At 40.7% G+C, this 17,306-nt stretch overlaps 1 protein-coding gene across 1 annotated transcript; it reads right to left on the bottom strand.

Annotated features, from left to right (window-relative positions):
* Positions 1-1,274: 1,274 nt before the first annotated feature.
* cacng7b (calcium channel, voltage-dependent, gamma subunit 7b) lies at positions 1,275-15,323 on the bottom strand. The gene is made up of 6 exons (XM_075465700.1): positions 15,086-15,323; positions 10,788-10,983; positions 10,415-10,501; positions 9,697-9,837; positions 5,875-6,020; positions 1,275-4,674 (listed from the first exon to the last, which is right to left on the bottom strand). The coding sequence occupies exons 2-6, from the start codon at positions 10,981-10,983 to the stop codon at positions 4,219-4,221; spliced, it is 1,026 nt and encodes a 341-aa protein (XP_075321815.1). The 5' UTR covers positions 15,086-15,323; the 3' UTR covers positions 1,275-4,218.
* Positions 15,324-17,306: the final 1,983 nt, after the last annotated feature.

Genomic DNA, 17,306 nt, shown 5'->3' with positions numbered 1-17,306 from the left:
CACATAGCAGTTAGGATGCATAAAACAGAGTGAGCAGACAATGACCTTCAATAGCTTTAAAATGGCTATACTGCCCAGTTCACCCCCCTCTCGCTCAAACACACACAAACACACTCAGAAAAGGGGGAGCGGGAGAGCTAGATAGAGCTAATACAGAGTGACAGGTCTTTCATGCAGTAATGTTGATGGTGAAAAGAGAGATCCACTCAACCCACACAGTCACGCACACACATAAAGTGAAACACACACAGGCAAACAAAAGGAAAAGACAGAGGCAAACACACGCACATAATGCGCTATCATAGAAGTGTGTCCGCACAAGACACATTTTAATCTCAATTGTTGACACCGGCTCTCAGGCTTCTTCCATCAGAAGAGACGCTCACACACAGAAAATGTGGAAGTTCTTGGAGTCAGACAGCAGAGTGCACACACTGTTTATTGACCTGTGGATGTTTGATGTTTGACTTCCTAATGTAGCATGTCTCACAAGCCCCCATCACACACGTATTTACACCAGACTTTTGTTTTTCATTTTGGATTACATAAGAGCCCTAATAGAAATTACTGTTGATAGTTATGACGGTTCTGTTCCAATTGCCCCCTTGTTGGTCAGATACTAAAGACAGGCTGTAGCACTGCATGTATTATTAGTTCACCTACTTTGCTTTCTCCTTTTTTAGCTTTCGGATTTTGTCCTTGACCAACAACTAGTGTTTCTTTGTTACTATATAACACTGAAAGAGGTACATTTCCACTCAGACAGCCCTGTTTTTGAGACACCATCAATACTTTTTTCCATCTATTGAGTGAATCTGTTCTTGAATTTGAAGTTCCGCCAGTATTTTATATCTACATTTTAGTCACAGGCTATTTAGGATAAACAATAACCAATCTACACAAAAACACATATGCAGGCAAGTTCAAGCACACACCAGAGCATGCACCAATACAGCACTCTAATCAATCGTTGCCTTCAGGCTGTGGTGGCTTACCGTGACTGAAGAGGGAGCCTGGTTAACACCCAGTGGTTCACTGCAGTGCAGTGTTCATCCACTTACAATGGTTTCCCTCCATCACAGAAACCAGCGAGAAAAGAACACTCTTTATTTATTCTATGCAGCATATTGCATGCTGGCATCACATCAACAGAATTAGCCTCAAACATGTTACATATGTAGCAAAACCGATTAAATAGCAAATATGTTGACCGTATTCAAACAACATTAAAAACAATAAAAAGAACAGAAAATACATAGAGGAGGGAAACGTGGTGAAATTAACCCAAGTTTAAAGTTTTATTAATATAAAGTGTGTTACACTTGTCAAGACTTTAAGAACAGTGATCTTATCACAATTTCTACTGAAATATATTACTCCAGATTCGACAGCAGCTGTTTCATAGATGCATTGAAAAGGATTTATTTGAGCTTTTTTGTAGTTACAAAAAAAACATCCTAAGAAAGGAGAGTAGGTTTCATGCAGAAGCAAGCACAGCTACACCCTTTTACATAGAGGCAAAGAAAAAGGTTGAGGGAAGAGAAGGGGAAAAGGAGAAATTCGGGGAAAAGGTTTTCAAAAAAAATTGCTGCAATTTAATAGGCACTGAATGATTCTGGAAATCAAAAAGGGAAGTTATTTATGCAGAGGAAGAAAACAGTATTTGCTGTTCACAGGTCACGATGAAGCAGATTTTACTTAAAAAGAGCAGATGCCTACTGGCTGGATAAATGCTTTGATCTTCCTCAACTACTCCTGCCGAAGTGCCCGTGAGCAAGGCACTTGGCTCATAACTAACAGCAGAATCAACAGCAGTGGACTGCAGACGCAGTGGGCTTCACTTTACTGCATAAACAAAACACAAGGAAGTGTATCAGACTGCATACAGACGGAAATTCAGTGATATAGCAACAAGCCCAGTGTTTACTCTCCCCTGTGAGTCTGTGTGATTTTCATCCCTCCACTAGGAGTGTGTTTCCCTCTCTGCAGCATCACAGTGATAATTCAAACCAGCCAGTACACAACACAGTGGTTTAATTCGCTTTAGCAGTGATAAATCATATCGATGTATCACTATGAATGATGTGCCTAATAACAAACAGTAAATATAACTATTCTAAATCAAAATGTGGCGGGTTTTTTTATGTGCAGGTGCTCTTAGTCTCACTGTGTTTTGTGATACTGTGCGGTATTAAAAAGAAACTTTATCTGAAGATTGAGCTTCTAGAGCATCAGAGAAGGTACTTTACCACAAACCACAATGCCCTGAAACAGCCCCTTGTGGTTAAAATGCAGTCAAAACGAAATTAGTACAACTGTATCGTAGGGAATTCATTCCATTAAATAATACGTCTATTGACATAAAAATCATTTGTAACTAATTCAATACAGTAACTCCTTAATTATTAACTATACTGTGGTTTGAGCTTCTAAAATATAAAAACATTATTCTCGTGATATGCTTGATAACAGCTTTAAACTGATTTATAAAACTGGCTTTTTCATTATTTTCTAAGATTTCATGAACACGTGGATGGCTGGAAATAATCAACAAAGGCTGCTCTCAAATACATTTAAAGAGCTCAATATTTTACAGTATCTGAGCAAATTGTTCAAACATTATATAAACATTGCATGGTAATGATGCACAGTGGACAGTGGCTGTGAAATATATCAGAAAGGAGTCTCTGCACAGCACAATGTGTATATTTCTAAATTACAGTGGCAGCTTATAAACTATAAGCTGGGTTGGCTGGAAATCAACCCTTACCAAATACTAAATATGTGTAATATATCAGAACCCACTGATTATCTCCAGCAAACCACATTTATCAGCCGAAGAAACACTCTCTCATGGTTTGCAGAGGCCTTTCTAGCAAGATGTTGGAATAAAATTGTGGGGGGCGCGCATTCATTTAATAGAATAAGTGATAGAATATCTGCAAGTACCAAAAAGTGGAGTTGTTATTGATGAATTAAGTGCAGGTGTAACAAATACTTTCAATATGTGAGTCTTAAAGATATACCAACAGCTACAGAGCTTTAACAATATCCCTAACTAGTTCTTAAAGTTTATCTTTTGATCATGCCCATTAAGTAACATCTCCTCTGACATTCCTTCAGTTAACCATGATTTTCAGAAAAAATAAAAAAGAGTGCATGAAAAATAGTCAGCCAGTCCCACAGCTGATCCAGAGTCAGTGCAGGGCGGCAGCCAGTAGAGGGCATCAGATTACCATAACATTGGTGGGTGGTTCCTCATTCAAACCAGCATGCTCTGCATCCAGTGAGTATGTTGTTTGTTGTGATGTGCATGTTGCAGTCTCTTCATTCAAAGCAGAATGAGTCAGACATTTTCTTGATGTGATTTGCTGCAAAGCTTTGTTCACAATTTACAACAAAAGTCCTTATGTGCAATTATGTACAAGAAGTTAGAAATTTGTATCTTAAACAAATGTAGGACAATAACTTCTCGTCGTGATATTTCATCTTCCACTTCTATCAATTTTTTTTAAAAGCATGAACAACATTCGTATACTGTACAGTCTTCACAGCTCATAAGTTAGTTTATTGGAAACGAATACTCTTAATTAATAATATTGACAACACTATCTTGACCTTGTGAGTTTTGGAACTGGATTGATGATGTAATAAATTCAGAGAAGACAAGAATATACTTAACCACACTTCCCATTTGGTAAAAACGTACATAGTCCATGTATTGGTGTGAATTACGTTTGTAAAAAACTATGTGCATTCTCAGTCTTTGAAAATCAGTGTTTTGCATTATACATTTCCTAGTGCATACAAATTTCCTGCAGCATTGCAGAGTCTTTGTCTTATACCGCAGCCTCTTGCTCTCCCTGCTTCTCTCTCCCTCACTAGTATCTCCTTTGCCACGCAACCTAACCTCTAATATCTTCTTAGGTAACTTGTTTCACTCTTTTTAACAGGCCGTTATGACTATCATTGTCTTCTCCCTTGCACTCTTATGTTTGTTTTATTAAAAGTCCTTCACAGTATCTGTAAAATCCTCTATTTCTTTCTCCAAAGCAGCGATTGTCCTTGGGTCCCAAAGCTACCTCACATCTCCCTGCACTTCATCTGAAGTGAGGTGTGATCCAAGTTCAGCATTTAATCACATCCACATCTAAATGTACAGTACAGATGATCATGAAGAGTCAGTGTCTCTCCTTCCCTTTCTGAGACTCCCTGCTCCTAACAGGGGGAGGCGCTCATGTGCACGTGTGTGTGATAGTGGGGGGGAGGTAAGGGGGATGGAGGCATGGTCATTGGAAGAGCTTGGCCCTGGGGGTGGGAGGAGTGCGACCTGGGCAGGGTATGTGTGGAGGGGTAGCCCACAGACTGTTGTTGCATCTGGTAGCTCCCTGCAGAAGAAGAAACAGAGGGTGGGCTGCCCTGGCCACCTACTTGCAGACTGCTTTTTTGCGGCGCTGGTGGTGTCTGATTAAGCTGGATGGAGATGTCACTCGAGGCCTCTGAAGTGCTGCGGCCTCTCTTTGGTGGAGGCCAAGAGGACTCCGGGTGGAGGTACTGGCCGCTATAGTCGCTGCTCTCGGACAGACGGGGGCGGTAGATTGCCGGGTGGGGGCGGTACATCTCTTCCTCTGCATAGCGCTTCATGAACAGATAGACTGACAACACACCAGCCCCCTGGGAGAGTAACGAAGAGAGGAAAACAGAATTGAAGAGAGACTATGTGTGACGAGAAGACTCAAATTTCAAAGAAATAGTTGCAAGTGTTTGAGAAAATGAAACTAAAAATGACACAGGACAAGTATAAAGGGACGTATAAAGTGAAAATGTGGTTGCTCACGTGTTTGAACTTGTAACAAATGAATTCACAGACAAAAAGGCAGAAAGTGGAGATAAGAATGGAGAAAAGAAGATGCAGAGAAATTGGAGGAGACAGTTTATCATCCACTGCAGCATAGTAAGAGCAGTGCTGCTGATAATGGGAAAGAGGCAGTTGCAGAAGTGGGGAGCGTGGAAAGAGAGGCGGGAAGATGAGCTGAGGATTCGCATGACACTGGACAATGGACGGATTCATGCATGAAGTTCTCCATTAAAAAAAACACTGATATCACACAGTAGGTGTTGATCATCAGCGCACAAACAGCATGTGAAATCTGTACCACAGAAAACAAAATACTCCCTGTATGTGGCCAAAGTAGTCTCAATCCACAATGTATAATAATTATCTTGGTCTACATTAAAAAAAATGACTAGTTCCTCAAAAGAGACACAAAATTGTAAAATGACAGTACTTTCTGGGCTGGACAATCTTTAAATGCCTACATCTACCTTTGCAGATCATAACATTCACGAACTGTAAAAGCACATTTTCATAGCTCAAGGTTCACAATGCCTGTTTTTCTTTGAAAATTTATAAAAAATTGTTTTTAAACTCTCCCAAAAGTCACACTGCACAACAATACCAGGTTCACAAACGCTAATGGGGTAGGAAAGGGTGGAGGGTAGTGTTACACCCATTTGGAGCCCCATTCAACCCAATGTCGTACAAGGAATTCTCACTTTTCTTCTTGGACATCTCTTGTGGTTTGTTAGGCTTAAATATTAATAAATACATGGTTACATGTAGGCATCACTGTGCATGAACACTGCCCCACAAATACAAGAGGCAAAGTAAAATGTTACCATCTCACAATTGTTGCACCTTTATTGTGACACTATAACATGCTGGACATGTGTGCAAATGCTTTTATTACACGTTTTTCTTGTGAGATGAGGTTGTTGTAACGTATGCAGACACACTTGCACACACTCGCACTCTCTTTCCCATATTTCTATCAGTAACACACACACACACACACACAACCAGTCCATACTAACCTCTTTGAGTAAGAAGGAAGAGGCAGCAAAGGCGAATGACCAGCCGTAGTAGTAATTGAAGAACTGCTCGGGCTCCCTGGGCCGGTTCATCACCTCGTCATTAATACTTGAGATGTAGAGCACCAGGCCCACCACCAGACTGAGGCCTGCATGCAGCACATTAACAATGACAAAGAGTCAGGGAGAGACAGAGAGTCAGATACAAGTCAGGCCATTACACAGCGACTTAGAGCTCTGGCCACATAAGTGTGGCCATAGGAGGAGAGAGCTGTGGAGAAACCATGAGAAATACTAACGAGACACAAGAGTGGGAGAGTCACAGAAACTGGCAAGAAAATTAACATCAAAGCTGTTCATAAGAGGTCTATTGTGACCGTGGAAGAAAAAAAAAAGAAGAAATTTGAAGCTATTTGCACACTACAGAGTAGCCACTGTAAAAAATGAAGCATTTGCATGATGTGTATATTGTTTTCATATGTATAAATGTTTTCTCAAGCAAATTTGTGCTATACAAATGCTAAGGATATTTCTGTCTGGATGACATTCAGTGGCACTCACATAATATCAGTGTTAAATTCTGGTTACATTTAGGCAACAAAAGCACTTTGGTTAAGATTAAGAAAAACAGTTTTTCATAAAGATGCCATAACTTTTATGTTATTTGAAATTTAATGAAGACTACAACCTGTTCTTAAACTTCAGCAGGAGCTTTGAGTGCTTAAAATAACTTAAGCTGGTAAAACCAGACTCTGTGATGCATACAGGACCTTCAGTCTTGGCAGATGTAATTATTGATTACGAGATGCCACAACAACAAAAACCACAGATATATTTATCTAAGCAGGCAACTTTATAATCTCTGTCACGTCCACTAGTTTATCATTATGTTAATCAATAACATAATTCAGGGGGTATATTATGCTTCACTTAAAATGAATGCTGTTTCAAATCAAACATATGCGAGGGTAATTTCTAGAAGATGGGGTGGGCTGCACTCCATTCATTTAAATGAATAATCTCTTTCACTAATCCCAAAACCCATTTATTTAATTGACATATTGTCTTGTTTTATAAAGCTTCAGTTTCATTCGTCTTTAAAATATTATTTAAGAAATACTCAATGTAGGGGAGTGGTACAAAGCAAAGGCAGGGAAGCAGCAATTAGCTTGTAATGGAATCACACCAGCAGCAATGTCAAGGAGATGTCCGACCACGCAAACATGGAAAATGCACGTACAGATTTCAGATATCAGATCTAGGTATCTCCTCTGGGGGTGATAAGTATGCAAACAAAGAAAAATGTGGGATTGGAGTGTAAAGCGGGAAGCGTTCTTGGTTCCTTTAGGGTGTTTTGGTTTTAAAAGTATTCAATCTCTTTGTTATGACACTCACAGCTGACCTCTGACACATCATTTTTATCAGTGATCATTGAGATGCCTCCAGAACTTGACTGGAACCCACATGTGTATAATCAAATTATTTTGACATAATTAGGAAAGGCATACAGCTGTCTGTGTAAGATATTGCACAGTATATGTGCAATGAGCAGTCAATTTTTATTTTAGAGTGGCCAGTTTGATGCCATTCCTCCCAAAAAGGACACACGACAGCCTGCTGGGAGGAACTTGAATGACCATGAAAAGCAAAATCTTCTCACCTGATGAAACAAAGACTGAACTATTTGATCTTAATTCCTAAAAGTGTAAGTAGTAAACAAGGTAAGGAACTTCCCCTCAGCAATGCCATTCCTACACTCAAACATGGTGATGGCCGAATCATTCCCTCAGACAGACAAAAACCCAAAGCATACTTTCAAGAAAACAGGAGAGAAAAAAAGGTTGAATTTTTTTTTAATGTTTCTGCCAAGAAGAATAGGAGAAACTCACAAAAGGAAGGAGCTCTAAGCTTATGGGATCATTCCCAGGACGTGTTGTGGCTGCCATTGTTGCCAAGTGTTTTTTAATGTTTTTAATGAAGTACTGACCTTGTGTATTTAAAAAAATAGAGTAGTCTTGTCATTGTGGCGAATTGTGTCTAGATTAATGAATAAAATGAACTGAATCCATTTTAAGGTGAGTCAAAAATGTAAAAGAAAATGTAGAAAACTTTATAACCGTAAAACCAACTTTGTAATAGTTTCTGCTACTGAAAAGAGAGCCCATGTTGCCATGATACACACACAGCCTCATAAGGCAAACGCAGGACCAGCCACACAATTGTGAACAGCAACATCCTTATCTTTGTGGCTTGACTAAGTTTTCAAGTCATTCAGTCACAAATAATAGGGGTTTGCTGTGTCAGTGTGAAATTTCAGTATAAACGCTGATAGAAAATAAGAGGTCACTTTCAAAAGTAGAAACTTTTGAACCAGAAGCAACCCATGCAACATTAAAACCCCCCTTCTTCCAGTGACATGGACATGCTTTCTTCACTACCTGGAAATGTTAAATGCATGAGATATAACATATGGCCAGCATCAAAGAATCAATATTCAAAGGCAGCTGCATGCTGTAAGCACCAAATATGTATATTTTTAGATTCCACTGCAACATTCAAATGTACCGCAGGGCTGTCAAGTGTTACGGCCTTTACATAAATGGCTGGTTTAAGAGGTTTTTATTGACAATTTAAAATTGTAAAGCATGGAAAATACAGAAACCATGCTGCTGTCAATCCTGGGGTTGAACTACATCTATATCCACACAAAATCCAGAAGGAAAGCAGGCGTGCACTTGTCCAGCGAGAGCAGATGAAGGCAAAGAAAGAGTGTAGTGTGTGGTACAAACAGAAAACTGAGGCAAATGTTTGAAGTACATATGCATACACAAGATGTCAGAACGGTGCTTGTTGGGGAGGGGGGGATGAGGTAGAGAAAGAGAACAACGTCAGCCTCGAAGCAAGCCTAAACATATGTGGCTCCATGCTGAGCTTTCTTTAATCTTCAGCGCTGAATTCTGTAATATTAACCAGAACATTGTAGATTCTAATTATTCTGACCACCACAGCCTCAACGACTCAGAAATGATACACTCTGAATGAAAGAGTAAGAAGGAAACGTGAGAAACTAAAGGAGCTGGGGTGGGAGGTTGAGAGGGAGGGCAGGAGGAAGGCTGTGTTTAAAGAGCAGGGCTTAATGCAGCAGAATATCCAGCCACTGACAAGCAACTCAATACAATTGCCTGTTATTATCACCCTATCATCAGCAAACCCTGCGAACTAAAACACTGTGACACTTTGAGCACAGGCTATAAACATTATATAACCTCTGTTACATAACATTTTGTGTTCAGCGACACCCTTTATCACCAAGTCCCTGCAAGTCCAAGCTGTTGAATCAGACTCTGTTCGAAGCTTCTCTGTACTCTTTTTTCTCCTCAAAAGTGTCTAGAGAAACCACTGTCAGGGAACACAAGCTCCAGTTTAGCTCCGGACAGTTTTAACTCCACACATTGAGTCATAAAAAATGGGAACATTACAGCCATCTGCTGCTCAAGCAGCTAAACTACAATAGTGAAGAAAAAAACTGCTTATAACGGGGTTTGCCTGTTTTTTATACAAGGATAACTGAGAAAACCCAGGTCCTAATCACAAACTAAAATTTATTATAGGGAAATTCAAAAGTGAGGAAAAGTTTCATCCCATGGAGAAAATTGAAAATTAATCATGTCACCTTTTCTAATGACAGCCTCCACACCTGTATCCCAAACCAAAAATAGAGCCATCATGGAGTGTCTCCATGTGTGACACAGGACACGCTGGGCTGCTGTAATCAATCACAGAGTGAGGAAGGGGTGACAGAAAGACATGAGTAATGGGTCCCACCTGAGAGGATGAAGAAGATACCAGACACAAAGGCCAGGATGGTGCGCTGAGGCCGGATGTGTCCGATGTTGCTGATGACGAAGGCTGTGAAAACGAAGAGAAGGGACACCATCGGGAAGGGTGTGGCCGTGCGAACCATCTCTGTGGAGACGAGAGGTCACAGTGTTAAAAAATGACGTACAGGATGCGTCTTTACTCTGCTGAGGGGAACGATGATGATGCTGGAGTTGAAAGGTTTTCTGAATCAGTCTAATTTATTTAACAAGTATGCTGAATTTTGTGGGTATGACTAAATGAGACTCGAACCACTAAAGGTGTTTTGTTTTTGGTAAATTGTCTGATTGCCTTTTAAGCACGGAAAAGAAGGTGTGTACCCTCAGTTCAAAAACCGTCCCATGCAACTCCACTTTTTCCTGCTTTGTGTTACAAAGAAAAAAAGGAAAAACCTCAACTCCCTTGATCCCTCGATACCTGAAGATCAATACCTCTATTGCCTCAACCTCACACTTTTGCTCCTTTAGATGTAGTCATTAATAAAAGACTCATTATCATTAAAATGTGGTCATGTCAGTGAATTGCTGAGCGAGTGAAATTATTCACCTTTTCGAGCAGCTCTAATATCATGTTCCACTTTCAGTACACACAATCAATCAGCAGGGGGACACACATGCAGAGCATCAGTAGATAATGTATATGATCAGGTCTATGTTTAACTCACTCAGGATGTTTGCCGTGTTTTCAGTGGTGATCTCTATATCGGGTTCGGTGAAGTACTCTGATGCAACACATCTCCCGTTCTCCGCACCTATGAGAAAACAGAAAAAGGAAAATGCCGGGTTTGCTTTTAGGATCAAAGTCAGTGATGCATGATAAAGCGCAGGTCTCTGCAGTCCTGCTCACAGGTAACGATCATGTTTTGTGACAGCTGTGGTTCCAGAGGCCACGAGCTCCCGATCTTTCGTTTCTTCCCTTCCTACTTTTTGGTTTACTTGCCAACCTTACTGTTTTTGGTTTTTTTTGCCCATGTGTGATCATTTGGATGTCAGAATGTGCAGAAATGTATTCACAGAAATGTAGTTGTATCCTCCTACCGGCCACAAAGCAGACTCTCCAAAGGCCTGAATGCAGCGCCATCTTCACCTCCATGCTATGGTTCTGCTGCAGGATGATTCCCTCCACCATTATAAGCCAGTAGTCTGTGGACACAGCCACCCCCACCAGCAGCAGCCCGCAGGCTCCAAACACCGTGGACAGGATTGTCAACGCACGGCTACTGCATGAACTCATCTGGAGTGGAGAGTGGCAGAAAAAGGGGTGTTAGAGACACTCAGGACTTAGACATCAAAACTGTGCAAAGAAAAACAAAAATGTAGGGTCAGGTAGGGGTCGCCACCGAAGATGGGGATCCCCTTTGACAGACATGTGACACACAGCCACAGGCTATCCTCCTGTCTGGACTTGTTAGTGCTAAAGATGATTTAGTGGCACATACTCTGGCAACCAATCACGTTAAAGGTCGGAGAGGAACCAACATAACAAGTGATGACTTCACCAATGAAGTTATACAAGGATTTAAAAACCCAGGCATAGAGTGAAAGAAGCAGGCAGGAGAGTGTGACTCACACATGGTCTTTCTGTGACTTAGTTCTGGTTGAATAGGAAGTGCTTCACTGCACGTCCTTTCAGCATGCTGTCTGTGCGGATTTATGGGTTTCACTGCCTGTGTGTATTTGCATGTGGTTGCTCTGCCGGCGGCCTTTACTTAATTTGGACTGCTGTTCATTAGCATCATTTCGACAAGTAATAAAGGATAAATGCGTACGGGAAACACAGAGAAGGGTTGTTTACTGTAATCACTCTCATTTTGTCAGGTTATATGGTACAATGGAGTTTATACTAGGAGGGTTATTTCTATGCAGATGAGGTGTTGTGTACCCTCATATCCTGATTGTTAAAACTTGTGATTTTTTTTCGTCTATTGTCACATGCAGTGTTGCAGTTGTTCAGATCTTATTTTAGCCCCCTTCCTCTTATCTTTGTGATTCCAGGTTCATGTTGTTACTGAAATCTCTTTAAACCTTATCCTCTTATTGCCCTGCCACAGTCCAATTGAGAGAAGAGAAATGATGGCTCGTCTGAGCAGCCTTCAGTTACTACACTGCACCACATACACAGAAATAAGCCTAACAAGCAGGAGGGAGTGCTTGACAGACTTTTTCTGCCCTGGGTTTTGCCTCTCAGGAAACATAATGCCTTCTTCACCTTATTAGCGAACATTGCTAGAGCTGTAAAGAGACTGACTCACTGAGGACCTGCAGACAGTCTTACTGATTGCACATCTGTTTTGTGCTAATTTACATGTATTTCCACATCTACAAAAAAACTAGGTGTTCAGTGTACCTTTTCATGACTTTTTAAAGACTTTTCCAGATTTGTACACTTGGCAGTGAGACCAAAATCCAGCAAGCCTCCCTGGTGTGGGGTTTCTTGGCTACTGACGTGTAGGAACAATTAGCAGCAACTGACTGTCCAGCTCTAACTGTTGGATTCAGGACCTCTGCCTGTAATGTAGCATCTGTCAGTAGCTGCTCAGTTTTATGTGTCTGGATGCTGTCACTCTCGTAGTGTATCTTGCATACTGTGTAGCCATTACAGTGCTATTAAGTCATTCACGAGTAAATATGACAATGCAATAACTGTCAGAACGGCCAGCTGCAGCCATGAAGCAGTGGATACAAATAACTGTGTTTGATCCAAAGCTGCTAAAATGTTAACTCGGAAAACAATCTCATATCATTACCTACACTGATATGTCCATCCAAGGTAGATTGGAGTAAACCACCCTCAAAGCAGAATTGTTCTTTTTTTCATTAGAACCACAGTTTTTTTGATGATGTCACAACTCATGCCACTTTTTTGTTCTTAGTGTAGCTGGAAGGAGTGAAATCAGGAAAGCTCTAAGTGACGCAGCTACTTCAAGGTTTGAGATCACGTGTGTTTGAGCCTTTCCTCAACAAATCAACACTCTTCTAAGCTATTATTTGCATAAGCCAGCCTACCAGTTCCGCTGTTATTATAAAGCCTCATCAGTATTTCAGACAGCCTAACAGATGCTGAACCTCAGAGTGAGATGATCGCATAAAAAATACACTACAATACTTCATGTTAAGCCTTAATAATTCATTTGACCTCTTATCAGTCACCTTTGAAGGTGCTGACGACAGGAACTTACAACATGAGAACCACTTTATTATTCTGCTCTGTCCTTGTATGACAAACCTTAGAGGCAGTCATACAGGGGAATAAAATCTTAAAGATTAAGCTTGAACTCATCTTATCTGGACAACCACTGTGGGAGACATGAGTGCTGTAGAGGAAATTTCCCTTTCTTTGAAGCAGCAGGGATGAATGGAGTTTGTGAGCAAAGAGCAAGAATGGGGAATAAGAACATATCTAGAAGGTAGTAAAGGCTGTACAACAGAAAAGGCCTCTGAGATTTGACAAGTTTCCCCACATTACTGCACTGGATTAAGCGAGTATAGGAAATGGATAGTTGGATTTGACTAGTTTGAGCAACAGAAAGGCTGATAGGCAGGCAGAAAAATTGTCCAACCCCTAAAATCTAATTGGACAAACAGGCAACATAAAAGATCTCATTAGGATTAAGAGAAAAGTAAGATTTACAAAAGGCTAGGTGCAAATTGGCACTGTCACCTGAGACACTTGGGCACAAATTACAAATTGTATGAGTTTTTGACACCACACATCAACTTCCTGTAAACTTGTTCTAAAATGTTTGTCTTTCTTATTTTTGGACCCAGGGCAAATCCAGGGTGAAACTGGGTGAAACTGGGCTAATCGTCAAGAGTTTGAGCCAGTTTGAGTAAGGCAAAGAGGCAATTCAAAAGCAGAGCCCTTATGAATTAAAAAGCAGTTTTTAGATCTGTCAAAGTGGTCAGAAATTAGTGAATCTAAGTCGCAAACCGAAATTAAATCAGTTTGAATCGCAATACTGCAGAAATGTGCAAATGTGTCCGTGTAACTCTGAGTTGTTCAGCACCATGGACAGCACCATAATCTCCCCATTCATAGAAAATACAATAAAATAGAAAAACAAACAGCAAAAACTACTTAACTCAATTAAATTCAACTTGGTAGAGGTGAAACAAAGCAAAGGAGGAACCAATTACATCTAGATTTCTCTAAAATGTAATTAAAGCTGCAAATAGATGCTTTTCTTTTTTACCCATAACATTGGGCAAAATTAATCCCAGAACGTTTATTCACGAGTTGTAGCAGCTATATTTAGCTGTATTTGTGTGTGCGTGGGGGGGTCAGGTTGAGCAAAAAGTGGGAAAAATCTGTTTCTCTGTTCGATTTGTGATAACAAATTACATTTTAGCGCCCCGAGACAGTCCCCCCAGCTCCATCATATAAAGCAACGAGGCAATTGAATTGGTTTGATAGGAGCCACAAGGGCGACAAAAGGTTTAATTCACTCTTATCTATTACGATCTACAGACCGACATCTCCTGTAAGCCTCTCAGGGAAGGGAGACACCCAGAGAAAGAGGATACAAAGATGTGAAAAGCATCCATGCACAGAGAGGAGCATAGGAAGAGGAGAACTATGTTTGGAAAGATTTTTTTTAAAAGACAGGAACAGAGGAAGGAGTGGTGAAGATATACAGGGAAAGACCTTGGCCCAAAAAATGGAAGGAGTACCCAACGTGGACGTGCATGTCGGGAATGCGCCTACACAGAACTAAAAGGTGTGCTCAACTAACCAGCACTCACTGTTCAGCGTCTCAAAATCAGCCGGAGAAGATCGATGAAATCACTCACTGAGAAATAAATGACTTCATGAGGACTAATTATGACTCAGTGGGTGGGTTTGCTTTTTATCTGCGCAGCCACATTCGTGTAAAACTCGCACCCCTTTCACGCAGCACAGCGGAGAGTTGAACATCCACACTGTCATTTCTGTCAACTACATGTATGTAAAACGAGATCTGTACCCGAGACCAAGACTGAACGAGGCAGCGATATGCGCATAGGCTTGTGTAGTGCCCCCCTCCTAATGTCATACACTCACACGCGGAGTTTTGAGATGATAAACACAAAGTAAGAAACGTGTAAACGTCTCAGATGGAAAATTCGGGGATACTGGAATGAAATGTTGAAAAAAAGAGAGCTGCTTAAAGACTTGGCTGTAATGTCAAAATCATTTTTCTGTGCGCTCTCAAACACGACGCGAGGACGCGTTATAAATTCAGCTCTTTTCACAGCTTTCGCCACTCTCTCTCACACACATACGTACATTTTAAATAACTGAGTCATCATTACAATTGCTGCCAAGAAAACAGGTATTCAGAGGGAGAAATACTCACAGTGCCACGCGAGTCGTGCGCACACGTCAGTAGCCAAGAAACCCCACACCAGGGAGGCTTACTGGATTTTGGTCTCTTTCTCTCCTCCCCTCTTTCTTCCCTTTGCTCCTCTTCTCTTACTCTCCTTCACTCCTCTGCGTTTTTACCTTTAAGCCCCTCTGCCCATCCCATAAATCCCTTTTCACTCCCTCTTTCACCCAGTCTGTCCCAGGCACTGCGGTGGATCGTTCACTGAGCTACTTTGGCTACTAAAAGAGAGATACTGTTGCGGGAGCAGGAGGGAGAAGTGTTGGAGAGGGAGGGAGATGGTGTGCGTGAGTGTGGGGGGGGCACGTCAAACCACAGTATCTCATCATATTTATTGCTCTCTAAGTAGCTTTCTTTCATACATTTATCGTTTTGCTTTTATTAGTTGAAGCTATTTGTGCTGTAATCCTTTTCTTTCTTCAAATGTTAACCAATATAAGGCAATTGTGTCAATTTGAAACCTATTATATCTGACCATAACCTACTATATAAGTAACTGTTTGGGTTTCATTGAAAAATGTAATATTTTTATATAATTTTCTCTAGATTAAAGTAATATTTCTATCAACAAAGTTTGTAAGAAAAACTTGTCTTATTTATCACCTTTAGCATCACTGTAAGTTTTGACAGTACCATAGTCTAACCCTCATAGGATAGTAGGATACTTTATATAGTTGCTACGTTTATACATTTATACGTTTATACATGCCATAACCTCTTAAACTGGGCTTAAACAGCTAGGATGCCTTTGTAGAAGCAATTTTCTATTTCAGCAAGACTTTTTAAAGGAAAAAAGAATGAGAAAAATAAACAGAATGGCCATAAATAAAATAAATATACAGTCATAAACAATGAAGCAAAGAGAGAGATGGCACTGTGTGAGTCTGAACTGCAGAAAAGAAGAAGGTCATAAGCACAAAGTAAAGTATGAGCGCCAAGCAAAAACACAGTTCATCACATGCCATCATATACTTTTAAAGAATCAGAGTGAAGAAACACTTTGATTTAACCTCACGTTATGGGTGCAGTTGAAGACCAGTAAGTGTGTAAAGCAAGTGTGCTTCTCTCCTCCTGCCCCTTCCTCCGTTTGTCTCCTGTGGTCTGTGTCCCTTTACTCTATTTTTAGCTGCCTGGTAGAGGAATCCTATATTTTTAGTAACGATATCAATAGTCTACAGCACTCTGACCTCAGGGCACGAGAGAGAGAGTCAGAGAAGAAGGGTGTGAGAATGAGAGATTGAAGAAAGATAGAGGCAGATGAGGATAGAGATAGATAGAGAGATAGTGAGAGATAGATAGATAGAGTGATAGAGAAAGAGGAGGTAGTGCGGAAGAAGAGGGATGATATCATGTCACAGTGACAGGGAATGATGGAGTGCACGCACAACTCCAACCAGTGAGCGGTGGAGGCTCAGTTTCACAGAGACAGAAGCAGCCGAGGTTGCTAAGGCTGAGAATCAACATCAGATGAATTGAGAGAATTTCTATTTTCAGAAAACATCATTTCAAGTTTTATTTGCTGTGGGCTATGCACTCATTCAATCAATCGATCAATTAAATCTATCTATCTATCTATCTATCTATCTATAATAATCTTAACAGTGGGATGTTTGCCAGTTGAAGTACACCTTTATATTAAAGTTGAATGTCTTAAGATTGAACAATGAACCAATATAGATTTAATAAGGGTTACTCTCTCCGTCCATCTCACACGTTCACTGGTTGAAAACCATCAGAAGTTAACATAAAGCATAGGCATGAAACAGATCATTATAGTCACGTAAAGGGGAACGAAAAGACAAGACATCAAGAGTTGACAACAGGGGGCATCTCAACAAGTACTTTAAACAACAATCAAATCTGACAGCATGATTAATAGAGCATGACATAAAATAATTCAGTAAAGCATTAACAGTGGAGGACTGACAGACAAACAGTGAGGAAGAGACATGAAGGGCGGAGAGAAAAGAAGAGAGGGAGGTAGGGAGGGAGATGGGAAGTTGATGAGATTTTAATGTGAAGGTCAACTTGTTATAACTCAGATCTCCACGGGGATATTAGTCCCATCTTGATAATGGGGTGGGGGGGCTGGAGGGGGAGGAGAAGAAAGTGAGAGGCTGTTTCAGAAAAGGAGGAGGAGGACGAAGGGAGATGACTGAGAGGTGGTTTTGCTGGTTCGACAACTACAGTCCCA

This window comes from Odontesthes bonariensis, chromosome 5 (assembly GCF_027942865.1).
Source record: "Odontesthes bonariensis isolate fOdoBon6 chromosome 5, fOdoBon6.hap1, whole genome shotgun sequence".
Classification (NCBI taxonomy): Eukaryota; Metazoa; Chordata; class Actinopteri; order Atheriniformes; family Atherinopsidae; genus Odontesthes; species Odontesthes bonariensis.
This window is presented reverse-complemented; position numbering and strand designations above follow the sequence as displayed.